Raw genomic sequence first — 27,652 nt, forward strand, 5'->3', positions numbered from 1 at the left:
ACAGCGAGACAGTGAAGCACCAGCGGTTGTTCTTTTTCTGATTTTCTAGCTACAGGCAGCGAGATGCGCTCCCAGGAAACCCCGCCCTCTTCCTCCTGATAGGGCACAAAGTGCCAGGATACCTCCTACCTCTTCCCCGCCTAGAGGCGGACTTGGGTCGTTGGGGGGGACTTCGCGCCCAGCAATATGAGCGCGCCGCGCAAACAGCCGCGCGCAGCGATCCCGGCATGCTCCTCGTCCTCCCTAGGCAAGTAGAATTGCTCCGGGCGGATCGTGGCATGCTGGGAACTGTAGTTGACGACCGCCAACCCGCACCTGAGGGGCGGTAAAAGCCGCGAAGTCCCGTTCCATTTCTGGCACAGGACTTGCGGCACCGTGAGGTTGTGGAGAGCTCTTGCAGGGAAGGAGGGCAGGGTCATCCCGAAAACGCCCAAACCGGTCGCCGCCCCCAGTCACGTGTCGCCAGCCTCCGCGGGCGCGCGCCACTCTTAGAACCGTTCCCGCCCCACCCGGCCCGGCTATCGGTCCGCGCCTCCCCCGGCGCTACTGCCACCTCGCGCTCGGAGGCGTCACGGAACGTGCTCTCCTCTTCCCCCCCACCTCCTTTCCCTCCAGCTCTCCCCCTCTTCCCCCGCCCGCGCCGAGACTCGTCGCCGCCGCCGCAGCCTCAGGAGTAGCCGCCGCCGGAGCCGCGCGCAGCCATGGCCGAGAACCCTAGCTTGGAGAACCACCGCATCAAGAGCTTCAAGAACAAGGGCCGCGATGTGGAAGTGAGTGTGCTTCCGCGATCTGGGGCCGCCTGGCCGCTCCGCTGGGCGACGCGAGGAGGGGCGGAGGGCCGGCGCCGGGCTGGTTCTCGCCAGCTTGTGGTCGGCCGGAGTTGGCCGCCGCCTCCCGTCACCGTGGCCCCGGGCTGGGCGGAGCGGGCGGCGGGACGCGGGCGGGGCTGCAGCCACCCTCCAGAGCTGCCGGCCCGGCGACCGGGAAATGCCGGGGTTTTCGGCCCTGTCACGCGGGCGCGGCCTGATGTCGGCGAGGAGGGGATGAGGAGCTGAGGCGGGGTCCGCGGGCGGTGGCCGCGCGGACGAACGGGGATGCTGCCGCCCCGGGCCGACGACCGCACAGTCGAGGGGCGGTTGCTGCTGGCGCCCGCCAGTGCAACCTTCCGCCCGGTGCAGCCCCCTCGGTGCCTCCCGCGCATGGAGCCTCGGCTCTGCCGGTCCCGGCTCCTACCTTCTGGGAGCCGGGCCTTGGCGGGCGGTGGCGGCCCGCAGAGGGGGGTGGGGACCAGCCGGGTAACTGACTTGTTTGAGGGTGATGGATGGGGGAGGGTAGGATGCGCCAGGACTATTTTCTTATATTCCAGTGCTGTTCTTTGGTCTAGTCGTGCCGAGCTGTTCCAGCTCATACTCCTGCAACTGCTGGTATTTGGAGCGAGCTGAAGGTGGACAATAGTTTGCCATCTATTGTGTTCAGGCGTTGGAAAAGAGGTTGTTCCGACCTCCGCTCACAGGACTTATTTTCTTAGCCTTTCTTGGAGTAGGGTGTGCATAGGGTGATAATTTCTTTGACACATTTTACTGAAATAAATTGGATACATAGGTTCATAAGTCCTCTCACATACCTCTTGCTACAAGCTAGTAGAATTTCCAAGTGGTTGCAAAACTAAGCGTTCATCGCGGTCACTCAGTTCGTTGCTACTCAGCATGTTGCCATTGTCTCATTAAGGTGACATTAGCAGGTACTATTTGCAAACTCGGCTTATTGAGGCAGCGCTAGAGGTCTCTCTGCAGCTGCTGAAAGCAATGAGTACATGCACAAACTTCACTGGGCCTGTGACCTTTGGATTTGTTAGGGGGAAAATGGTTTAAGGCTACAGCCTTCTTTTCTAATACTGGGTGACATGATATGCAGTTTTGTAGTTTTTGCTAAGAGGCTAGTGTGATTAAGAGGTGAGTATTTTATCCTGTCCTAAGGAAGGTGGTGGGTTGTATATACCATTCAGCGTTCTATTTTGTAGAGAAACAAACTCAGGCTGTTTTTCAGAGCTACAAAATTAAATACTAGTAGAAAAAACCTGGGGAGATATCCGTGGAATTCCCATTTGAATGAGTCAAATAAAGATCATGTATTCTTTCCTGGTCATGGTTAAATACTCCTTGTGAGAGAGAAATCTAAGCAAAAGTGAAACTTAGGAATAGGAACAAGAAATTTTGGAACTGCCTCCTGTCCTGATGATAAGTGTTAATTTTGAACTTTTCCCATTCTTGAGGTCTACCTCGTTTCAAATAAAAGTTTATTGAAAAATACTCATATTGTTTGTACTTTAAAACCAATAACATTTTTTCTGCTCTTGGATATTGGTACAGGTTTTTGTTTCATTGTTTACCTCTATTACGCTGTTCTGGTAATTCAGTGATACTTAGTAAGGACTCCTGCACATACTAGGTACACAACAAATATTTGCTGATGATAACAAGTAACCAGTAACTTTTAGATGCATGAAAAAGAGCATGGTTGCTAAGCCATTCAGCCTGGTATTGGTCACAACACTACATTTCTTGGGATTCTATAGGGTAACTTAAGACATGAAATAGACATGCGAATGGTAGTTCTATTGTGGCAGATGCTGTGTTAAGAGTTTCAGGATACCTTGTTTAATCTGTGCAACAAGTGTATGAGTTAGGAGTGGCGTTATCCCTACTTTACATGAGGAAAGTATTTTTTGAGACAGAGTCTTCTTCAGTTACTTAGGTTGGAGTACTCAGGCACTCATTAGCTCAGCTGCAAGCTTAAACTTCTAGGCTCAAGGAATCTTCCCACTGTGGCCTCCCAAGTAGCTGGGACTACAGGTGGACAGCACCACACCTGGCTAATTTTTAATTTTTTGTAGAGATGGGGTCTTTGTTGCCCAAGCTTGTCTTGAACTCTTGGGCTCCAGTGATTCCCCCACTTCAGCCTCCCAAAGTGTTGGGACTGCAGATGCTGAGCTATCACACCCAGATGGAACTTTAGATGCAAAACCTCAGTGTGCTTATGTAGCCTGTGCAAGTCACTCAGTGGATATGGGCATTATTTATTCACTAATTGTCTATTCAGTATCTATCAATGTTAGGTCTTTGGGATAAGGGATAAGATGCAGTCTGTACCTCAAGGAGTTTTCATTCAGTGGGGGTGTTAATTACAATGCAGTACAATTGTTACAGTGTAGCATTTCGAAAATACATGAGAGAAAAGTACTTGTAGCTGAGCAAACAGGGAAGATACTCTGGTGGACTTCTAATAGATGGGAGTGAGCTGATTCTGAAGGATGAAAGAAAGGTGGCCAGGCAAAGGGCAGGAGAAGTGCGGTGGAAGAAAAGGGCATTCCAGACTAGAGGGAACAGTAATTGAAAAGTCCTGAGAGAAATGGAGAGAGAGACTAAAGGGTAAACTGGGGCCAAATCTGATGAAGGGCCTTTATCGGGGATTTAGGCATATCTAAGCATAGATACCATGTTTCCTCTTATCCATTGGAAACATAGTACAACTTAGCTCTGTAACTGAGTAGCTGTGGTTATCAGGCTGTTCCAAAACAGTGAAATGCACTTTGATGAGATATGATGCCTATTTTTTCACATATAGGATAGACAAAAGCTAAAACATGTTATAAATTATAGAACCAGCTGATACACAAAATGTTAGGTGCAAGATACACACTTGTTAAAAAAAAAATGAAAGGATAGAGTTAATGCCAGGGGATTGTGAGTAGAGAGGGTTGAGGAAGAACATTTTTTTTGTCATTCAATCAGGAGACTTCAAGAGATCTTTGGAGAGAAAAAAAAAAATGAGGTAGTGAGTCTTACAGAAAGTATGTACCAATGTTAACTGGTGAATAAATATCCAGGTAAAAAAGAAGAGTGATTATATTAGAGTGAAGAGAGGAGACTTCCAGATGGCCTGTGTTGGTCCAAGAATATCTTGTGGCAAAGAGTTGTTTGGAAGCTTTTTCTTGATAGGGAGATCTGAAGAAATTTATTCCAGAACAGAGAGGAGGTGTAACATGATTAGAGCAATGGAAAGGGTGACAGGGCAGTAATACCTAGAATTCATTTTGGAGAAATAGTGCTATTTGGTCTGCAAGGAGGAATTTTCCGAAAGATTGAGCTTGGGAATGGCTACAACCTAGAATGAGGATTGGATGATGCTGTTCCTCCTCCTTTCTCCTCCTCCTCCTCTTTCACATTCTCTTTGTAAAGATCACTGAAGAGAAAGGGAGTAAAGGTTATTCTGAGGTTTATAGATGGAGGCAGGGAGGGAGTAATTATTATCATTGATAGAAATTTACAGCTTGGGTAGGGGAATGGATTTTGTAGCTAAAACTAGGAAGTACATATTGAAAGGGAAACATTTCCTTTTATTTGTTTCGGAATGTGCTTTTTTCAAAACAAAACAAAACAAAACGGGGTCTGGTTCTGTCACCTGGCTAGAGTGCAGTGGCCCAATCTCGGCTCACTACAACCTCCGCCGCCTCCCAGGCTCAAGCCATCCTTCCATATCAGCCTCTTGAGTAGCTGGGACTGCAGGCGCATGCCACCATACCTGGCTAATTTTTGTCTTTTTTGTAGAGACGGGGTTTCACCATGTTGCCCAGGCTGGTTTCATACTCCTAGCTCAAGTTATCTTCCTGCCTTGGCCTCTCAAAGTGTTGGGATTAGGGGCATGAGCCATTATGCCCAGCCCTGGAATGTGCATTTTTTAAATACTAGACCTTTTCATGTAAGGCACTGACTCTTAAACTTTTTTCTGTTTTCAAAGGTAACTTATAGAAACATGTGTAAAACAGAAATGTTTTCTTTAATGAGTACTTATAAAACAAATGCTCAGGTAACTGCTATCCAGGTCAGCTTCTCATTTTCTTGCTCCTGTATACCTCGGGAATGTGACATTTTCGTTAGTAAGAGTAGTTAGTAATTAGTATTTTTAAAACCTTAACATTTATTGTTTATACTGATGCTAAGTGCTTTATATAGATTATCTGTTTAGTCTTCACAACAGTCCTATCAAGTAGGTACTATTATTATCCCCATTTACTGCTGAGGAAACTTGAGGCCTACAGCTCTTAAGTAAGTGGCCCTAAGTCCTCCATCGGGTATTAAGTGGCAAAGCCTGGACTTATATCAAAGCTTGATACTACGTGGCCAGGCGCAGTGGCTCACGCCTGTAATCCTAGCACTTTGGGAGGCCGAGGCAGGTGGATCACCTGAGGTCAGGAGTTCAAGATCAGCCTGGCCAATGTGGTGAAACCCCCATCTCTACTAAAAATACAAAACTTAACCAGGCGTGGTGGTGTGTGCCTGTAATTCCGGCTACAAGCGAGGCTGAGGTGGGAGAATCACTTGAACCTGGGAGGTGGAGGTTGCAGTGAGCCAAGATCATACCATTGCACTCCAACCTGGGTGACAGAGCGAAACTCCATCTCAAAAACAAATAAAGCTTGATGGTAAAGCCAGAACTCTTGTGCTGTACTCCCCTAAGGAAATCTAAGACTTGATATGTACAAACCATGTCTAAAAGTTGGTGAATGGGGGAAATATCAAAGAAATACTGACTATGTTATAGAAATTCCTATTTCTATATTTTATTTTATTAATTTATTTACTCTTTCAAGAGACAGGGTTTCTCCATGTTGCCCATCTTGAGCTTCTGACCTCAGGTGATCCGCCCGCCTTGGCCTCCTGAAGTGCTGGGATTCCAGGCGTGAGCCACCATGACCGGCCCCTATTTCTATATTTTAAAACCTTGCTAATAAAAATTTTTGATGAACTTTATTATTAAGTTTATTTACTTTTTAATCTTTTTGCTCTTGCAAAGTTTTCTTCTTATCAGCAAGGAGCCAGTTAGTTGGTTTTACCAAAAAATGAAAGTCCCTATCTTTGGGCTTAACACTTAAGCTTTATGCTGTAGTTTCTGATACCAGGACTAATAAATATTTTTTCACCTGCAAAATTCAGTTAGCTCTACTAAACGTCTCTCTGGAACCTCCAGTGGTAAGTGGTGCTATTTGATTGCTGAAGTTTAAAACTTTATCCTTGACTCCTTTCTCTTCCCCTCTGTCACCCTTCTCTGAATTAGTCATCTGAAGAACCCTCATGTTTGTACCTGTTACCTACCAACCTTACTTCCACTGCCCCTAGTTTAGACCCTTACCATTCTTGCCTCAACAAGTATAATCGTATACCTAGCTCTCCAGTGTTCAGTATCTTCTCTCCCCAGTTATCTTGTGGATTAATTTTTTTTCTCAAATCTTTCTGTGTTACTTTCCTGTTTGTGATCCTTTCCATTAACTTGAGGATAAAAGTGCTTAGCATGCCACATATAGTTCCACATAAGGCCCTACCTTTTTTACTTCACTTTGCACTTTTCCTTATATCTCCTTTATGCCAGCTGTGATAAAGTACTGGAGATGCTTGAGTAACCAGTAGTTTCTTCTCCATGTCTTTGTACATGCTGTTCTACTGTGTGCCTTCTTTTGGCTGTCTGTTGAGTGGGGCTCACTCTGGCAAACTGTCTCTTCAGTCAGAATCCTTCATATATCTCTGGAACACCAAGATTACAAATCTGCCGCACAGTGTCATTGTAGTTTAAAACAAAAAATCCTTCAGAAGTTCTCCATGAAGTCTTTCCTGACTAATAGTATACTTGGTACCATCAGTCCCTATTCTTTTCCTCCTCTATAGTGTTTTCCTAGGTGAATTTTCCTTTACCTATTTGGGATAAATTGCTGTGATATACAGCAAATTCTGTGTGTGAATAGCTATTAAAGTATTTGGCTCTGTCGAGAAGCTCAGTGAGTCTAGAGACCTTGGATGCTACTGTCATTTAGTGAACAGCATGAGAAACTTAATAGAGAAGAGAGACTGGATGATGTACTTGAAAAAAAGTCTACATTTGGGAATGAAAGATTCACTATCATTCTAAGACATTAATTTTCTTTTGGTGTTGACTCCATGGCGTTGATACTGTTGCCTTGCCCTCCTTGAACAGCCTGTTCTCCTATAATGTGTTTCTGTAACATGAGTTCACTCATACTTGAATGATAGATAAAGGAATGTTAAGGCAAAATTCATATTGGTTCATATGTGATTTTTAGTAACACATTAATGTTTGGCAGTCTCAAATAACAGCCAGTTTTTACTAATTTTTTTTTTTTAAGACGGGATTTCACTATGTTGGTCAGGCTGGTCTTGAACTCCCGACCTCAGGTGATCCGCCCACCTTGGACCTCCAAAGTGCTTGGATTACAGGCATGAGCCACCACGCCCGGCCAAATAAGAGCAATTGAACATAAAGTACAGAAACACAGTTGAACGGATCAAGACCAGGAGTATGCATATTTGGCCATGTACCCATGTTCTGCCTCTCGGCTCTATTTAACCATGTGCTCTGTCTAGAGGTGCTTATGACCATCCATCCTGTGCATTTCCCTCTTCCTAAGTTTGAAGAGTATAAACTATTTCAGGAATCTGTATGTCATATAGCAGACAACCTATAATTTTTTTTCAATTCACTAATGGGACATATGCAACCTCAGGTTCTCTTGGAGCACTCTTTTTTAGTCAACTTTGCTAAGTCTTCCTACCCTTTGAATGTAGTAGGCATGGCTTGGGATTCTGTCTATGATTCTTTGAACTATAGAGTATTTTTCTTGTTCACATCAGCAGCTCTCTTGGCTTTAATCATCATTTCAGTGTGGGGGGGACTTAAATTTCATAAAATCATCTGCTGGAAATTATTCAGTGAGCATCTTTTTAGTTTCTCAAACTCAAAGTGTTTAAAGCCATGTTCTGCCTTTGTTTTTTCTTTTTTCTGTTTATCATCACCCTCACTGTGACCTGAATTTGAAACTTGAGAGGCTTCTTGGACTTCTTTCTCCTCTTCCACATTCAGTCAGATGCCAGTCATGTAGCTTGAATCTCTGCTCTCTCTGGATTTTGGCCCTGCCTCTCTATTCTGCTGCCTCCAGCCTACTTTAGGCCTTATTACCTATCACCTTCCAGTTCAAAAACTATCTTGAAAGAAGTATTCTTCCTCGAGTTTATGAGATTTTTCAGTGAGCCTGATGCCTGATTATTTCTCCAGATTCAGCCTTCCTCCCCCACCCCCTTAAGCCCTAGCAACACTGAACTTACACGCTTATACATAATCTGGAATCCCGCCTGCCCCTCCTCGCCAGTGCTATTTCTATTCTCAGGGCCATCTTGCTGACTGGAATATCCTTCTCTGCCTCCTGTTGCCTGGCTAATTCCTACCACTTTTAAATAGTCAACTCTGGGTAGGTACCATTCTTTGCTCCTGGAAGAACTCTGCATATATCTTTCTTATTGCAATTATGATGTATTTTAATTCGATTTTGTTTATTTTTCCTACTAGATTGTGAGCTTTTTGAGGGCACAGACTATGTATCTTCATTGCTTACCACTTAGTACAGTGGCTGGAACCAATCAAGCACTAAAATATTCCTTGAATAAATATATCCTAGGCACCACAGACACAGTAATTTTTGAACTGAAACTTTTACTGTTTTAATGCCTTTTCCTACTGCTTCCCAAATCACCTCCAAGCTTTTTATTATGACAGGTGAAGTACTGGGAGATGAAGGCACACGCATTGCGAATGAATTAGTGATTAAGGCTAATTTGTATGGCTAAGTAACTGTCCATTATATGTATATACCGTATTTGTTTACTCATTCATCCACAGATGAATACTTGGTTATTTCCAACTTTGTCTGTTGTCTCCCAACCATTTACAAATGCCGTTAATTGGCCAGGTTTGGTGGCTACCACCTAGCATGTTGGGAAGCCAAGGTGGGATCACCTGAAGTCAGGAGTTCAATACTACCCTGGCCAACATGGTGAAATCTCATCTCTACAAAAAAATATAAAAATTAGCCAGGCATGCTGGCAGGTGCTTGTAATCCCAGCAACTCAGCAGGTTGAGGCAGGAGAACCGCTTTGAACCCAGGAGGTGGAGGTTGCAGTGAGCTAAGAATGCACTCCAGCCTGGCAAACAAGAGCGAGACTGAGTCTTTAAAAAAACAAAGCCATTAATTTGTTCAGGTCAGTTTTCTTTATTTTTATTTTTATTTTCTTGAGATGGAGTCTCGCTGTGTCACCCAATATGGAGTGCAATGGCGTGATCTTGGTATACTGCATCCTCCGCCTCCCAGGTTCAAGCAATTATTCTGCCTCAGCCTCCTGAGTAGCTGAGAGGCGCGCACCAGCACATGTGGCTAATTTTTGTATTTTTAGTAGAGACGGGATTTCACCATGTTGGCTAGTATGGTCTTGATATCTTGACCCTGTGATCCACCCGCCTTTGCCTCCCGAAGTGCTGGGATTACAAGCGTGAGCCACTGCACCCGGCCCAGGTCAGTTTTCTTTCATTAAATTGCACCGTATGAAATTGCCTTTTTCCAGGTTTGTAGCAACAGCCAAGTATTGGCAATTTCCATATGGTTCAGCCCAATAGACTGTCCTAATTACTGGGTTTGTTTCCTTGTGGTGGTACTTAATTGGTTCCTCCTATTTTTTTTACCACCCTTCAGATTTTTTGTAATCTGTGAGTTTTTGTTGTTTTGTTTTTTAAATTTAAAATGTTATTTTTGAGACAGAATCTTGATGTTACCTGGGCTGGAGTGCAATGACTTGATCATGGTTCAAGCAATCCTCTTGCCTCAGCCTCTTGAGTAGCGAGGACTACAGGTGCACACCACCATGTCCAGCTAATTTTCTTTTTGTAGAGATAGGGTGTAGGGTCCTGCTATATTGACCAGGCTGGTCTTGAACTCCTGGTCTCAAGCAGTCTTTCTTCCTCAACCTCTCAAAATGCTAAGATTATATGCATGAGCCACTGAGCCCAGCCTAAACTGTGAGTTTGATGTAAAGTCTTCATTAGTTTCAAGTTAAGATTTTATTTATTTATGATTTAATTGGTGATAGTGTACTTTAGAATGTATCTCAGTAATGATAATAAGATTAGTATAGGGTTCATGTGATAAAGAAGAAATAATGTAATGCCATGAATGTGAAAGTTACTACCTTTCATGAAGTTTATTTGGGTGAAATGTGACAAGAACTGGATGACATTCCAAGTAGAAAAAGAAGTAACTTATTGGTAGCCAGTAAAGGAGTTACAAAATGCATTTCCAGAACTTCTAACTTCAGAGTCAGTGGGATTTTCTTTCTATGACGGACACCACTCCTCAATTGACTTTTTGTTTAGTTAGCATACATTTTGGCTATACAGTTGGCCCTTCATAGCCTGTGGATTTGTAGGGCTGACTGTACCGTGCCATTTTATTGAAGAGATTTGAGCATCTGCAGATTTTTGTCATCTTTAGGGGAGGGAGTATCTGGAGCCAACCACCCCCTACCCCCAGGATACTGAGGAAGGACTGTAATCTTATTTTCAAGTCTCTATTTGTTATCTTGGAGGTGAAGGAATATTAAAAGTATAAGAAGGATGTAGCTATCCTTTCTTGCAGTTTTGCTATTAAGAAAAATTTCATCACAGCCTCGCCAACATCAGCAGTTAAAATGTAAAATAAATCATGCCTATATTTACTTGGAATTAATTATTCTGGGTTTTTTGGGTTAGGGAAGTTGTATACATACTAGATTTTGCTTTCTTTTGCCATCTGCCTTAAATAGAATATAATTTAGTTGTTTTTTTGGTTCTTGAGAGAGTCACCATTATGCATATGGATATTGGGTTTTGCTTTTATGTAAGTGATGCCTTCAGATTGTTAGATTACCAGAATTTTGTCCTTGATTTTTATGCTTGTGGAGTTTTTGCTCTTCCTAATTTTGGGTGGGGGCGGGGAGGGACATGTCCTTTTCCCTTGCTTTTAGTCTATCAGCTTTCTCTTTGGTACTGTCAGCATGTTTACCTATGGTAGCCCCTATGTTTCTTTTTATTTGACGCTTCACATATTCTAGTGACTTGGCAAACAGATTTATTAAACATTTATTTAGCTTTTTTTTTTTTCTTTAGACAGGGTCTTGCTCTGTCACCCAGGCTGGAACAGTGGCACAGTCTCAGCTCACTGCATCCTCAACTTCTCAGGCTCAAGTGATCCTCTCAAGTAGCTGGAACTACAGGTGCACACCACCACACCCAGCTAATTTTTTATTTTTTATAGAGACATGGTTTCACCATTGTGCTCAAGCTGGTCTCAAACTCTTGGGCTCAAGCGATTCACCTACCTCAGCCTCCCAAAGTGCTGGCATTACAGGCGTGAGCGACCGTGCCCGGCCTATTTAGTATTTTTTACATGCTGGGTAGACATTATTAGGTGCCAAAGATTACAAATATGAAAATATTCCCTGATCTAAGGAAGTTCAGTTTAATGGGAGAGACTGATACTTAAGCATATGGCTAGTATACAGTGTAATAAGTTCTATGATACAGGTACATAATTTGTAAAGTACTGTAAGAGTATAGAGAAAGCATAACTGTACCTGGGGAAATTAGTAAGGTTACACAGAAGGTCATACTTGAGCAAGGTCTTGAAGGATGAGTTTGCCAAGTCAGAAAGAAAAATAGCATGAATAACTGTGTCATGGAGTCTAAAGGCTTGGCATGTTCAAGTCACTATTGATATATGAGAGGCATTGTATCCATTCCCCCTTCTTTTGAAAACAGCCTTTTGATTTGGCCTTTCAAAGCTACTTTTCTGCCATTGGATATCTCATGGTGGAATTTATTTATTTATTTATTCGAGATGGAGTTTTGCTCTTGTTGCTTAGGCTGGAGTGCAATGGCGTGAATGGTGTGATCTTGGCTCACTGCAACCTCCACCTCCCAGGTACAAGCGATTCTCTTGTCTCAGCCTTCCAAGTAACTCGGATTACAGGCATGTACCACCATGCCCAGCTCATTTTTTTGTGTTTAGTAGAGACAGGGTTTTACCATGTTAGGTTGGTCACGAACTCCTGACCTCAAGTGATCCACCTGCCTCAGCCTCCCAGAGTGCTGGGATTACACATGTGAGCCACCACATCTAGCCTCATGGTGGAATTTTTAATGTAGGTGCTTCTGCCTCTGGTTCATTAATGTGCCTCACATTTTTCTGGCTAACACAAATTAGGCTAATTCTGTCCCTGGCATTTAAATCTTGAGTGAGCTGATACTGAGACCTAATTGATTCATCCTGACAGAAGTACTGTGAAGGTAACCACCCATTAATTCCTGCCAGCTAGATATGTGGGAATTGCTTTCGTAGGCTTGATTCTTCAGCTTTGCCTTGGTTTTGTGAATTACTCTATGCTCTATCAATAAATTTATCCTTCCCTTTTTTCTTCTTAAATTAAGTTATGTTTGCAACGTAACTCTAAGGTGATCAACTGTCTTGGTGTGTCTGGAACTGAAGGAGTTCCCAGTACACAGGACTTTCAGTGTTCAAAAAGGGAAAGTCCTGGACAAATCTTAACAAGTTGGTTGTTCTAATTAAAAGTTTGGACATAAAGATAATGAGTTCTTGGATCCAAATGTTCAGATGAAAATATTCAATATGCAGCTGAAAACAGTGCAGAACTAGCTTGCTTCAGTTATGTCACTCAGCAGCTATTCAAATTCTGTACTAAGTATGAGGGATAAAACAATGAAAATAATGATAACCAGTAATTGTTGAGCACTTAACTATGTGCAAGGCACTGTGTTTATATGAATAACCTTACATAATCCTCACAAAGTTTTCATTATATGGAGGAAGAAAATTAGTTCTTCATTTCTTAATTTTCTTCTTAAGTAATTTGTTAAGAACATACAGTTAGGAAGGAGCCAAACTGGCCTTCAGTCCCAGATTCCCAACTTTAAAACTCCATGCCCTTAGTAGCCATTTTCCTACTCTACCTCAGGGTTCCCACTCAAGGAATGTGTAGACTAGTAGGCAGATTATGTGAAAGCATATAAATATTTTCTGTAATGGAAGTGTGTACCTAATGCAGTGGGCACTTAGGGAAAGAGTCACCTGAGTTGGCCTGGGTGAGTCACAGAAGACTTCATGGAGGTGATGTGCCTTAGCCGAAAGTAGGAAAATATGTAGGTATTTATTTTTTGGTACATCTTGGGCAAGCCTGGAAGAGACAGTGTGATATGTTCTGGGGAATTGATGTAGTTAAGTATTTCTGGCTGATCATAGTGGCTCACAGCTGTAATCCCAGCACTTTGGGAGGTTGACGCAGGCAGATCACCTGAGGTCAGGAGTTCAAGACCAGCCTGGCCAACATGATGAAACCCCGTCTCTACTAAAAATATAAAAATCAGCTAGCATGGTGGTGTGCACCTGTAGTCCCAGCTACTCAGGAGGGTGAGGCCAAAGAATTGCTTGAACCTGGGAGGCAGAAGTTGCAGTGAACAGAGATTGCACCACTGCATTCCAGTTTGGGCAACAGAGTGAGACTCCGTCTCAAAAAAAAAAAGTAATATTTCTTCAATATTTCAGGTATAGTAATTGGAAATTTGGGTAGGACAAACAAGAGCCAGATTGTGAAAAACATTTTCTCTGGGGAACATTTTAAATAGTGAAATAAATTTGGGCATTTAGAACTGTTGCTTTGGTTATACTATACGGAATGGATTAGTGAAGTTGAGAAGGGAGTTTGGGAGTAACAGAAAACTCGGAATAGCTCAGGGTCTCAGATGGGTGGCCTGATTATAGTGTTGGCACTGAGACTGAAAAGCAGAAACAGTCACTAGGACTAATCTTTTGGTATATTTTACCTGATAGAATACAGGTTGGCAAAGTTTTTGTAAAGAGTCATAATATATATATTTCTTTTTTCAAGACAGAGTTTCGCTCTTGTTACCCAGGCTGGAGTACAATGGCGCGATCTCAGCTCACCGCAACCTCCGCCTCCTGGGTTCAGGCAATTCTCCTGCCTCAGCCTCCTGAGTAGCTGGCATTACAGGTACGCGCCACCGTGCCCAGCTAATTTTTTTGTATTTTTAGTAGAGACAGGGTTTCACTATGTTGACTAGGATGGTCTTGATCTCTTGACCTTGTGATCCACCCGCCTCAGCCTCCCAAAGTGCTGGGATTACAGGCATGAGCCACCGCGCCTGGCCATAATATTTTTTAAAAGCCTAAATATTATGGCTTTGAGGGCCATAGTGTCTATATTGCAACTATTCACCTCTGCCTTGAGCACAAAAGCAGCCGTAGACTGTAGGCAAACAAATGAGTGTGGTTGTATTCTAATAAAGTTTTATGAAATCAGTTGGGGTCTAGATTAGGCTCACAGGCCCTTCTAGGCCAGGGTGACTAGTGGTGAAGATTAATAGTCCAAGCAATGACTAGAATAAGATAATAATGTAGATGAGGGATTAGAGGAGTAAGAAGGAAAGAGGAGCAGGGGAGGAAAGAACTCTGAGGAACCACATCATATCAGGAGACAAGGTAAAATTGCTACTGAGGGAGTCTGTAGGAAGCTTAGCAGCAAATGGTGTATCAGAACTTTAGGGGAGGAGAGTTTCCTGAAGGAGGAAGTAATTGCAGTATCAAATGCTACAGAGAGTAGAGGCACGATGAGACCTTAAAATAAGGCATTCATTGTATTTGCCCATTGCAGGCCAGTGAGAAATGGAAAACTGGGAGAGTGGTGGGATCTGGAAGCTAGCTCATGATAAGCTAAGGGGTGAGTTGGAGTTGAGGTAGTTAGACTAGTTAGAACTTTGATTTAAATATTTGATAGTTATGGGAAGGAGGAATCACAGGTTAGCTTGAGGAAGAAGTAGGTTTGAAAGAAGGGTGTTTCCTGTTTTTTATCATTTAGAATGGTGGGGTTGACTGTAGGCCAAACTGAAGAAGCCAGAGCAAAAGAGACCTGAGGACCTGGTTAGAAAAGGATAAAGTAAGTAGGGAGATGTTGGGGAAGGGAAGTAAGAGATGTAGGAGGTGTGTGAGATGTGGTTAGGTCTTGAAGGAGCCTCAGATGAAAAGGACTTGAAGTATGGACAGAAATGAGAATGGGCTGCAGAAGGGTAGGGAAACTGGAACAAATAACATGTAGTGGCCTCTATTTTCTTTGAGAAAGTTACTACCTCTTAGAAGAGATAATGCTTGAAGGAAAGGTGTTTCAGGGAAAACAAAATAGGATTTATATAGGAATGAAGGCCCAGCTGAGGTGAGTACTGTACTATATTGTTATCTTGATAACAGTAATGAACAATTTTCAGTTCATTATATCAGATTTAGCTATGAATGCATTCTGGACTTTAGTTAGAATTATTAAACCAAGGCTGGGTGCAGTGGCTCATGCCTATAATCCCAGCACTTTGGGAGGCTGAGGCGGGCAGATCAACTGAGGTCAGGAGTTTGAGACTAGCCTGGCCAACATGGTGAAACCCCATCTCTTCTAAAAATAAAAAATTAGCTGAGCATGGTGGTGCATGCCTGTAGTCTCAGCTCCTCGGGAGGCTGAGGCAGGAGAATTGTGCCATTGTACTCCAGCCAGCCCAGGAGCCTGGGTGACAAAAGTGAACTCTGTTTCAAAAAAACAAAACAAAAAAAAAGAATTGTTAAACCACATTCAAGATTCAAAGTGTAGAACTCATATTCAATTGAATTAAAAAAAAAAACACACAACAACAAATTGAACTAGCAGGAACCTTGGAATTTAATGAGTCCAACTCCCTTTTTCACAGATGTGAAAACTTAAGACATAGAAAAATAATGAATGTTATACACTCATCTGTAGTTGGTAACCAGGTTTTCTGATTGCAGAAAATAAAAAAATTGCTTAAGTGTGTGTTTAAGCATAACACACTTAAAAATTCTGGCTGGGCACAGTGGCTCACACCTGTAATCCCAGTACTTTGGATGGTGGAGGAGGGAGGATTGTTTGAGGCTAGAAATTCAAGACCAGCCTAGGCAATATAGTGAGACCTCATCTGTACCCAAAATTCAAAAATTAGGCAAGCATAGTAGTTTGCAACTGTAGTCCCAGCTACTTGGGAGGCTGAGGTGGGAGGTAGAGTCCGGGAGGTAGAGGCCATGGTGAGCTGAGATTGTACACTGTCTCAGAAAAAAATAATAACAAAAAACAAAAGGTCTATTTTATAAAACTTTCAAACATATATAAAAGTAGAGAGAATAATATTTTGAACTTCCATGTGACATTTTAAAACAATTATAATTTATGGCTGTCTTGTTTAATATATATCTTGTTAAAAGAAAATCCTTAGCCAAATTAAAAAGTTTGATTGAGCAAAAGAATGATTCATGAATAGGGCAGCCTCCTGAGCCACATTAGGTTCAGAGAGACTCCAGTACAGCCAGGTTGTGGAAGAAGATGTTTAGACAGAGGTACAGAAACAGCCAGGTTGGTTATAGCTTGGCAGTTGCCTTATTTGAACATGGCTTGAACAGTTGGCCCCTTTTGATTGGCCAAAACTTGGTGATTGACACAAGATTAGGTTACAGTCTGTTTACACCTCCATTTAGATATATTTATAGTTCACTATGTACAGAGAAACCTTTAGACCAAACTTCAAATATGTAAGGAGACAGCTTTAGGTTAAACTTAATTTAACAATCTCTATCCACTTCTACTCTTCCCCGAATTATTTTGAAGCATAATCTATCAGTATTATGTTTCATCTGCCAGTATTTTAACATGTATGCCTAAAAGGTAAGACATATGATATTTTCAGTGTTTTTTCCTCATTGAAAACATAACCCACAATATGGGTTATGTTTTTTCTTTCTTTTCTTTCAGCTTATAAATTTGAACTGATTTTGTAAACTTGACATTACTTCCATGACTGTATATATCTTGGTTTTGGAATAATATGTACTTGTAATGTTTATTGAAGTTTTTTTGTCTTTTTAGATTATGCAAAAACAAATTGTAAAAGGGTCAGCCCAAAGAATAATTGTTGTATCATGAAGTATCCAAAGCATCCTTTTTTTTTTTTTTGAGATGGGGGTCTCACTCTGTCACCCAGGCTGGAGTGCAGAGGTGCCATCTTGGCTCACTGCAGCCTCCACCTCCCAGGTTCAAGTGATTCTCCCACTTCAGCCTCCCTGGTAGCTGGGACTACAGGCTCCCACCACCATGCCCAGCTAATTTTTTGTATTTTTAGTAGAGACACGGTTTCACCATGTTAGTCAGGCTGGTCTTGAACTCCTGACCTCAAGTGATCTGCCCGCCTCTGCCTCCCTAAGAGCTGGGATTACAGTGTGAGCTACCACGCCCAGCCTCCAAAGCACACTTGTGATATGAAATTTCAAAGTAAAAATTCCTGTATCTCACCATATACCTTTAGATTTTATTGGTCATTTGTTTTTGGTTGGTACATGGCAAAGGAAATTGATAAATAATATTTTTTCCCTTAATTTTTCAACCAAGAAGAGAAAGGAATAACCTTATCTCCCCCTAAACAGGTTGATGATAACATGTGGTTAATTTTTGTGGCTTTTTTTTTTTTTTGAGATGAAGTTTTGTTCTTGTTGCCCAGGCTGGAGTGCACGGCACAGTCTCAGCTCACTACAACTTCTGCCTTCCAGGTTCCAGCAATTCTCCTGCCTCAGCCTCCTGAGTAGCTGGGATTACAGGCATGTGCCACCACACCTGGCTAATTTTGTATTTTTAATAGAGATGGCTTTCTCCAAGTTGGTCAGGCTGGTCTCAAACTCCCAACCTCAGGTGATTTGCCTGCCTCAGCCTCCCAAAGTGCTGGGATTACAGGAGTGGGCCACCACACCTGACCAACATGTGGTTAATTTTTAACTTCCAAAAATGTTTATGTTATTATCAATGAAGCTTTCCTCATACTGCAGTATGAGGAAAGTGATTTTACCAAAAAATAATACAGGCCGGGTGCAGTGGCTCACGCATATAATCCCAGCACTTTGGGAGGCTGATGCGGGTGGATCACAAGGTCAAGAGATCGAGACCATCCTGTTCAACATGGTGAAACCCCGTCTCTACTAAAAATACAAAAATATTAACTGTGCATGGTGTCACATGCCTGTAGTCGCAGCTACTTCGGAGGTTGAGGCAGGAGAATTGCTTGAACCCAAGAGGCGGAGGTTGCGGTGAGCTGAGATCGCGCCGTTGCACTTAGGCAACAAGAGTGAAACTCGGTCTCAAAAAAAAAAAAAAAGAAATACAGGCCAGGTGTGTGGCTCAAGCCTGTAATCTCAGCACCTTGAGATGCCAAGGTGGGAGGATCGCTTGAAGCCAGGAGTTCTAGACAAGCCTGGGCAACAAAGTGAGACCCTACCTCTATAAAAAATACAAAAAAACCCAAAAAATCAGCTGGGTGCATTGGCATGTGCCTATAATCCAAACTCCTTGGGAGGCTGAGGTGCAAGGATTGTTTGACCTGAGGAAGTCAAGGCTGTACTGAGCACTGCACCACTGTACTCCAGCCCATATAACAGAGTGAGACCCTTTCTCAAATAAAGAAACAGTGTAACAACAATTTATGTGGCATTTATATAATATTAGGTATCATAAATAATCTAGAGATTATTTTAAAGTATGTGGGAGGAGTGCATAGGTTAGATGCAAATATTATGCCATTTTATATAAAGGGACTTGTGGATCCTTGGATTTTGGTATTAGGTCCTGGAACCTGTATGCTTTCTTTGTATTTCCTGTTTCAGAATCACAATTTGGGTACAGATCCAACACTTCAGCATATCTTTGTGGTGTTTACAGAAGGTGTTCAGACAGACACTGTTGTTAATTTTCTTTATTCAAGATGTTGATAATAGGGACTCTGAAAGTTAGAAAGCTGAATAGAGTATGGAGGAAGGTAGCAGAATAGGCATTGAAATAATTAGAGGGATTGGATATTACATGCACTTTCCTCAACATTTGAATGGGCAAGAAAAAAGGAATTAGGTAGACTGAGAAGGATGATCGTGTTGCCTAAGTATTGAGCTACAGATTGTAGAGATGCATATATAGGTGGTAGAGAAAAAGTAGAAACCAGCTTTTGTACAGTGTTAACCTCAGCTAGCAGAGAGCAATGGACTATACAGTTAGTATCTTTTTATAAATTTGAACTGACTAAATTTGAACCTACTTCCATGATTATATGTATCTTTGTTTTGAAGTACTATATACTTGGGAATGCTTATTGAGGTGCTTTTTTTGTCTTTCTAGATTATGCAGAAATAATTTTTTTTTAAAGGTTAGTCAAGTGAAACAGTGGGAGTGGAGAAGGAACAAAGAAATCTGTAACTGGTTGTGATCAATTAGTTGTAAACACCACTGCACTCAGACCAGCCGCAGAAATAAATTTTAGTTCACTTTAGCACCTGGCATTTTAAACAAGGGTCAGAAAAACATAGGAAATAGAAGCATTTTTCAATAAATATTTTGGAAATGGTCCTTGTAGAACTTAATTTGTGTACTGATTCATATTAATTATTCACTTATAGTTACATTTCTGTTTATTCTATTTACTAGTAGTTAAAAGTTAACTTTTTTAAAATGGAAGGGAAAGATAAAAATAAAAATGGTGATTCTAAATAAAATCTTAGCATTCAGATAGATTCACAGATTTTACAGAGAAAATTTATAAACTGGTAATTCCTGGTTAAGATTATCATACTAGTTAATGATAAAGTGTACATTTACTCCCATATAATAAGAATAAATTCTATTGGCTGGAATCCTTCAATAGACATGAAAATAATTTAAAATGCCTCCTCACTGCTCTTGGGCAATTTAAAGTTATGTCATGGACTATGGCTGGCAACAGTGTGGTTTTAATTTTTCTGTTGAGTTCTGGAAACCTTGTTTTTGCTTGGAAGAAAGAATTGATACTTGGATATTAAAGTTGTATAGGGTCACAGCTGGGCTGCATATAATCCCAGCACTTTGCAAGGCTGAGGTGGGGGTATCACTTGAGGGCAGGAGTTTGAGACCAGCCTGGTCAACATGGCAAAACCCCCTCTCTACTAAAGATACACACACAAAAAATATTGTATAGGGGCTGGATATTTGCTTTTGTTTTCTAAATTTTGTGGATGTGGGGCTAGTCAAATAAACATTTTTGTGTGTCCTGTGGAACACTTGAAACTTTGGAAAATTGGGATATTTGAGAGGCTTGGGACTAAATAAATCCAATTTTGGAATACAGAGGGAGAAGGTACATGGGCTATGGACTGTGATTATGGTGTAGTACAAAAAGCATTGTCACTGAGTATGACCTACCGCAATTTCAGATTGAACAAACATTGGTTGTACAAACTCTTGTTTTCAATATTGTAGAGCAAGAAGGAAATAAAAGTGAATGAAACAAGATCCTTGCATTCAAGGGACATGTGTAATTTAAGGTAAATAAAAGCTACAGGCAACTATAAAACAGAATATGATAGTTCAGTAAAAGTAAAGATGGTTTGGAACATTGAGAAAGACCCGATTAGGGAAGTCTTCACGGTGGTGATGAACTGGGCCTTGAATGTTTCATGGTTTGATGAAGATGAAGATGTGTAAGTTAGAACAGCAGAAACAAATATTTTTTAAAGCTGGTTTGTTTGTGACAGTGTACAGCCATATGGATGAACTTCTCCCTAGTTTTGTCTCAGTGACCCAGGGCATCAGCCTGAGAGCCTGTTAGGTAAGTGTTTCCCATCTTGTGCGCTGCGCAGGGATGGCCACCCAGGAAGTTGGGTGGTGGAGCCTTTGTAGCCTTGTCCTTTTATCTTAAGTATTTTCTGTGTGTGCTGTGATGTGAAAGTAATTGGGAAGCACTGTTTTATCTTACTAAATATTTCTTTCCTGGTAATAAATTATTTAGTATATTGTATAGCATTTGTCAAAAATAGCTAGAAAATTTTGTTTTTTCTTTCCTTTTTCTTTGAGGTAGAGTCTCACTCTGTTGCCCAGGCTGGAGTGCAGTGCACTATCTCTGCTCACTGCAACTCTCACCTCCCGATTCAAGTGATTCTCCTGCCTCAGCTTCCCAAGTAGCTGGGATTACAGTCTTGTACCATACCTGGCTAATTTTTGTATTTTTAGTGGAGGTAGGGTTTCACCATATTGGTCAGGCTGGTGTTGGAACTCCTGACCTCAGGTAATCGGCCCGACTTGGCCTTCCAAAGTGCTGGGATTACAGGTGTGAGCCACCGCACCCAGCCAAATATTTTCAAAATAAGAACACTTTCCTAATTAGTTGTATTAGTTACCAGGGCAGGAGTCTTCTAATTACATTAGACATAGCCCCATGCAGTGATTAGGGAGCACAGCCAGGTTTAGCAGTTTCATTCTAAGTTTTTGTATTTGTGAGCATGATGGCATTATATGAGAACATGATATGTTTGTGGTCATGGCTAAACTATAAATATTATGTAACCAAAATATCCCTCCCTATGCTTTTCTTTTGGTAAACATAGTAAGTACTGGACCTATTTCTAAGATAACCATACACTGTTTACAGCAGTGCAGATATTAGGGAGAAAGGGATGTTGGGCAGATCTGCTTAGGGTAAAGATAACCTTGACAGGAGGTCCAGAGCTCTCTTGTCAAAGAGATAAAAAAGGGAGTATAAGCAAAAGAGAAACCTAAAAGTTCTGAATTTACAATCCAGAGGAAACCAGGCAGCTTATGGTGTAGTACAAAAAGCATCGAACCCAGGCCTCGATGTTATACAAGACTCCTCGTTATGACTGCTGCCTGGTCATATCGTTGAATTCAGGGTATAACTAGATTCTTGGGGCTGTGGCTCCTATGGCCCTAAATTAATTTCTCTCTCTTATTAAGAATCCATTAATTATATTCAAGTGGAGAAATTGGAGTCTCAGCTGACTTGTATCAAGGAAAAGGACTAAGACCTGGTGTGGTGGCTCTCACCTGTAATCCTAGCATTTTGGGAGGCCAAGACAGGTGGATCGCTTGAGCCCAGGAGTTTGAGACTAGCCTGGGCAACATGGCAAAACATCCCTTTAAAAAAAAAAATTAGCCTGGGTTTAGTGGCATGCAGTTGTGGTGCCAGCTACTTGGGAGGCTGAGGTGGGAGGTTCACCTGAGCCTGGGAGGTCGAGGCTACAGTGAGTCACGATGACACCACTGCACTCCAGCCTGGGTGACAGAGCAAGACCCTGTCTCCCCAAAAGAAAAAAAAAAGATGACTATGAATGGGATAGTATTGGTGCTATAGACTTTCAGAATATGGTTACGTCTTCCTTTCTTTTTTCTTTTGGCGGGGTAGGAGTTAGCTGGTCCCTAGAGGTATTTTAGGGACCTTCAGAAAATTTACAGCACTTTCCTGCTCTTCCTGTTCAGTTTCTCTGACTAGTAGACTTTAGCAGTGTGAGTTTGGTTTTATAACTACTGTAAATAAAGTCATTTTTACATGATCTGCTCACCACTTAGTCCTAATTATTATTGGAACATAAAATGAACAAATAAAATGTTAAAATATGTGTCATGTAAATGTTATTGTAAATTTTATTTATTTATAATGCTCTTGAAGATTTATTAGATTTTTACTGCTTACAGATTTTTTTAATTACAGGGAATATTTATCAACTTCCCCAGTGTCAATAAGGAACACAGATCCAAGTGCATAATACAGTAATAATAGGATAAAAAATTAGAATATTGGTGATTATATTGTAGAAAAAATAATCTTTTAATCTTTGAGGCAGATTAATTTAGAAAGGGTTTTAAATCATTTAAGTACTTCTCACAGTAATACACATCAGTATTTAGCTGGATGAGTTTTGACAAACGATTACCCCCTTGTAACCACCATTGCAATAAAAATGTAAATATTTCTGTCTTCCCAAAAGTTCCCCCTTTGCAGTAACCCATTCCTATCCCTCACCCTTAGGCAAATATTAATCTGCTCTAGTTCGTTGATCAGTTTGCTTTTTTTTTTTTTTTACTTAATAGTAACATTAATATTTTGTGTACCTAAAGTTTATTTTTCTTAATTGCTGACTTATATTCATTATATGAATATACCACAACAGTAGGCCATTAACCTACTATTGGCCATTTGAGTTGTTTCTGGTTTTTGGCAGTTAATGATTAAGACTGCTATGAATATTTGTTTATTGTATTGTTTATATTGTATTGGATCAATACAAGTCTTTGTGTTTTTCTATTGGATCAATACTTAAGAATAGAATGGCTGGGTAAGATAAATGTGTATTTAATAGTATTTCTTTCTTTCTTTTGAGACAGTTTCACTTTTGTCACCCAGGCTGGAGTGCAGTGGCATGATCTTGGCTCACTGCAAACTCCGCCTCTTGGGTTCAAGTGATTCTCCTGCCTCAGCCTCCTGAGTCGCTGGGATTACAGGCATGCACGCCCAGCTAATTTTTGTGTTTTTAGTAGAGGCGGGGTTTCACCATGTTAGCCAGGCTAGTCTCAAACTCCTGACCTCAGGTGATCCAACCCTCCTCAGCCTGCCAAAGTGCTGGGATCTTTTCCAAGGTGGTTATACTATTTTGTGTTCACCAACAGTGTGTGAATTCTACTTGTTCCACATCCTCACTAATACTTTGTGTTGCCAGTCTTTTAAATTTTCATCATTTTACTAAGTGTGTAGTGGTGTCTTATTATTGTTTTATTTTGCATTCTTCACGTTTGTTTAATGAAGTTGAAGAGCATCTGAAAAATCCACAGTTTACATCATATTAATGGTTTAAGTGGAAAGCTTTCCCCCAAAGATCAGGAGTAAGACAACAGTATTCATTGTTGTTCTTTCTATTTAGAATTGTACTGGATTTTCTAGCCAACACAGTTAATTAGGCAAGAAAACAAAGTAAAAGATAACCAGGATGGAAAATAAGAATTAAAACTATTTGCAAATGATATCATCTTCTGTATAGAAAATCCTAAGGAACTCACTTAAAAACTATTAGAGCTAATAAATGATTTCAACAAGGTTGCAGGATACAAGATCAGTATATAAAATCAATTGTATTTTAGTATACCAGCAATGGACAATCTAAAAATTCAAACAGGTCAGGTATGGTGGCTCATGCCTATAATCCCAAAATTATAGGGGATTATAAGCATGAGACAGGTGAATTGGCTGAGCCCAGGAATTCAAGACCAGCCTGGCCAAGATCTCTAGATCCCATCACTACAAAAAAATACAAAAATTAGCCAGGTGTGGTGTTGTGTTCCTGTAGTCCCAGCTACTGTAGAGGCTGAGGTGGGAGGATCGCTTGAGCTTGGAAAGTCAAGATTGCGGTGAGCTGTAATTGCTTTACTCTGATGAACAATAGAGCCTCCAGCCTGGGTGAGACCAGATGTGTGACAGAGTGAGACCCTGTCTCAAAAATAAATAAAATTAAAAAAAAAAATAGCTGGGTGTTGTAGCACACGCCTGTAGTCCCAGCTACTCAGGGGCTGAGAGGGAGGAACACTTGAGCTGAAGAGGTTGAGGCTGCATTGAATGGTGATTGTGCCACTGCACTCCAGCATGGTGACAAGAGTGAGACTGTGTCTTAAAAAACAAAATAACAATTTTGTTACAGTAGCATTATAAAGAATAAAATACTCAGGAATAAATTCAGCAAAAGTGTAAGACTTTTTTTCTTTACTAGAAATTCATTGCTTACTAAAAGTGTAAGACTTTTATGCTGAAAACAACAACTTCATTGAAAGAAAGATCTAAGTAAATAGAAATATATTTCATGTTCATGGATTGGAAGAGTTATTATGATTATTTTTTAAAGACGGGGTTTCACCATGTTGGTCAGGCTGGTCTTGAACTCCCAACCTCAGGTGATCCACCCGCCTTGGCCTCCAAAGTGCTTGGATTACAGACTGCAATATTCCCCAAATGACCTAAGAGAGTCAGTGCAATTTTGCATAAAATCCAAGCCAACTTGGCTTTTTTCTTTTTTTTCTACTCTTTCTTTTTTCTTCTTTATCTCATCTTTTTTTTTTTTTTTTTTTAAATATTGACAAGTTGATTCTGAAATTTGTATGGAATTGCAAAGGACCCTGAATAACCAAAAGAAAAACTCAAAAAGGAAGAACTAAGTTGAAGGACTCATATTTAGCAATTTCAGAACTTACTACAAGCAAACCTACAGTAACTAGGACCATGTGGTACTGGCATAAGGACAGACATATGGACAAATGGAATAGAATTGAGAGTCCAGAAATAAACTTTCACATTTACTAGTGATTTTTAAGTTTTTTTTTTTCTGGTGAGGGGGTAGGTTAATTGGTTTTCAACAAAGGTGGCAAAACAGTACAACAAAGAAATAATAGTTTTTTTTTTTTCTACAAATGGAACAACTGACTACATACAAGAGAATATTGGACCCTTACCTGACGCAATATGCAAAAACTAACTCAAAGTTGATCAAAGATATACATGTAAAAACTAAAATGTATAAACTTCTCAGAAGAAAACATCAGTATAGATCTTTGTAATCTTGGCATTGGTATCATAGTACGACCTTAAAACATGAGTGACAAGAGAAAATAAATTGGACTTTATCAAAATTTAAAATATTTTGTGCTTCAAATTACATTGTCAAGAAAGTAGAAAAGGGGCCAGGCGCGGTGGCTTGCTCACATCTGTAATGCCAGCACTTTGGGAGGCCAAGGTGGGAGAAACGCCTGAGTCTAGGAGTTCGAGACCAGCGTAGGCAACATAGTGATACCTTGTCTTTACAAAAAATTTGCCTGGTGTGGTTGTACATATCTGTAGTCCCAGCTACTTGAGAGGCTGAGGTGGGAGGATCACTGATGCCCAGGAGGTTGAGGCTGCAGTGAGTGGTAATCACTCCCCTACTGTACTCCAGCCTGGACGTCAGAGCAAGACCCTGTCTCCAAAAAACAAAAAAGGAGAAAAGCAGCCCAAAAATGGGAGAAAAACTTGCAAATCGTACATCTGATAAATATATTACTTACGCCAGAGCATTCAGGCAAGAAAAAGAAATATAGGATATTCAATTAGGAAAGGAGGAAGTCAAATTCTCTCTATTTGCTGACGACATGATTATATATTTAGAAGACCCCATTGTTTCAGCCCAAAATCTCCTGAAACTGATAAGCAACTTCAGCAAAGTCTCAGGATACAAAATCAATGTGCAAAAGCCACAAGCATTCCTGTACACCAATAACAGACTTAAAGAGAGCCAAATCAAGAACGAACTGTCATTCACAATTGCTACAAAGAGAATAAAATACCTAGGAATACAACTAACAAAGAACGTGAAGGACCTCTTCAAGGAGAACTACAAACCACTGCTCAAAAAAATAAGAGAGGACACAGAGAGATGGAGAAACATTCCATGTTCCTGGTTGGGAAGAATCAATATCGTCAAAATGGCCATAGCGCCAAAAGTAATTTACAGATTCAACACCGTCCCCATCAAGCTACCAATGAGCTTCTTCAGAGAACTGGAGAAAACCACCTTAAACTTCATATGGAACCAAAAGAGAGCCCACATAGCCAAGTCAATTCTAAGCAAAAAGAACACAGCGGGAGGCATCACACTACCGGACTTCAAACTATACTACAAGGGTACAGTAATCAAAACAGCATGGTACTGGTACCAAAACAGAGATATAGACCAATGGAACAGAACAGAGGCCTCGGAGGCAACACAACATATCTACAACCATCTGATCTTTGATAAACCTGACAAAAACAAGCAATGGGGAAAGGATTCCCTGTTTAATAAATGGTGTTGGGAAAACTGACTAGCCAGGTGCAGAAAGCAGAAACTGGACTCCTTCACCCCTTCCTGACACCTTACACTAAAATTAACTCCAGATGGATTAAAGACTTAAACATAAGACCTAACACCATAAAAACCCTAGAAGAAAATCTAAGCAAAACCATTCAGGACATAGGCATCAGCAAGGACTTCATGACCAACATACCAAAAGCATTGGCAACAAGAGCCAAAATAGACAAATGGGACCTAATCAAACTCCACAGCTTCTGCATAGCAGAAGAAACAGTCATTAGAGTGAATCGGCAACCAACAGAATGGGAAAAAAATTTTGCAATCTAATAAAGGGTTGATATTCAGAATCTACAAAGAACTAAAACAGATTTACAAGAAAGAAACAAGCCCATTCAAAAGTGGGCGAAGGATATGAACAGACACTTTACAAAGGAAGACATATGAGGCCAATGAACATATGAAAAAATGCTCATCATCACTGGTCATTAGAGAAATGCAAATCAAAACTACATTGAGATACCACCTCACTCCAGGTAGAATGGCAATTATTAAAAAATCTGGAGACAACAGATGCTGGAAAGGATGTGGAGAAATAGGAACACTTTTACAGTGTTGGTGGGAGTGTCAATTAGTTCAACCATTGTGAAAGACAGTGTGGTGATTCCTCAAGGACCTAGAAATAGAAATTCTATTTGACCCAGCAATCCCATTACTGGGTTTATATCCAAAGGATTATAAATCGTTCTATTATAAGGACACATGCACATGAATGTTCATTGCAGTACAGTTTACAATAGAAAGACCTGGAACCAACCCAAATGCCCATCGATGATAGACTGGACAGGGAAAATGTGGCACATGTACACCATGGAATACTATGCAGCCATAGAAAATGATGAGTCCTTTGTAGGGACATGGATCAACCTGGAAACCATCATTCTCAGAAAACGGACACAAGAATAGAAAAATCAAACA

The 27,652-nt window shown here is 41.0% G+C and overlaps 1 protein-coding gene across 1 annotated transcript in view; it reads left to right on the forward strand.

The window, feature by feature from the left end:
* Window positions 1-633: 633 nt before the first annotated feature.
* KPNA3 (karyopherin subunit alpha 3) overlaps window positions 634-27,652 on the forward strand; it is a 105,326-nt gene continuing 78,307 nt past the window's right edge. The window contains exon 1 of the mRNA XM_035297823.3: window positions 634-770. Within this exon, the coding sequence (XP_035153714.1) occupies window positions 702-770 (69 nt within the window). The 5' untranslated portion in view covers window positions 634-701. The remainder of the gene's footprint in view (window positions 771-27,652) is intronic.

This window comes from Callithrix jacchus, chromosome 1 (assembly GCF_049354715.1).
Source record: "Callithrix jacchus isolate 240 chromosome 1, calJac240_pri, whole genome shotgun sequence".
NCBI classification, from domain to species: domain Eukaryota; kingdom Metazoa; phylum Chordata; class Mammalia; order Primates; family Cebidae; genus Callithrix; species Callithrix jacchus.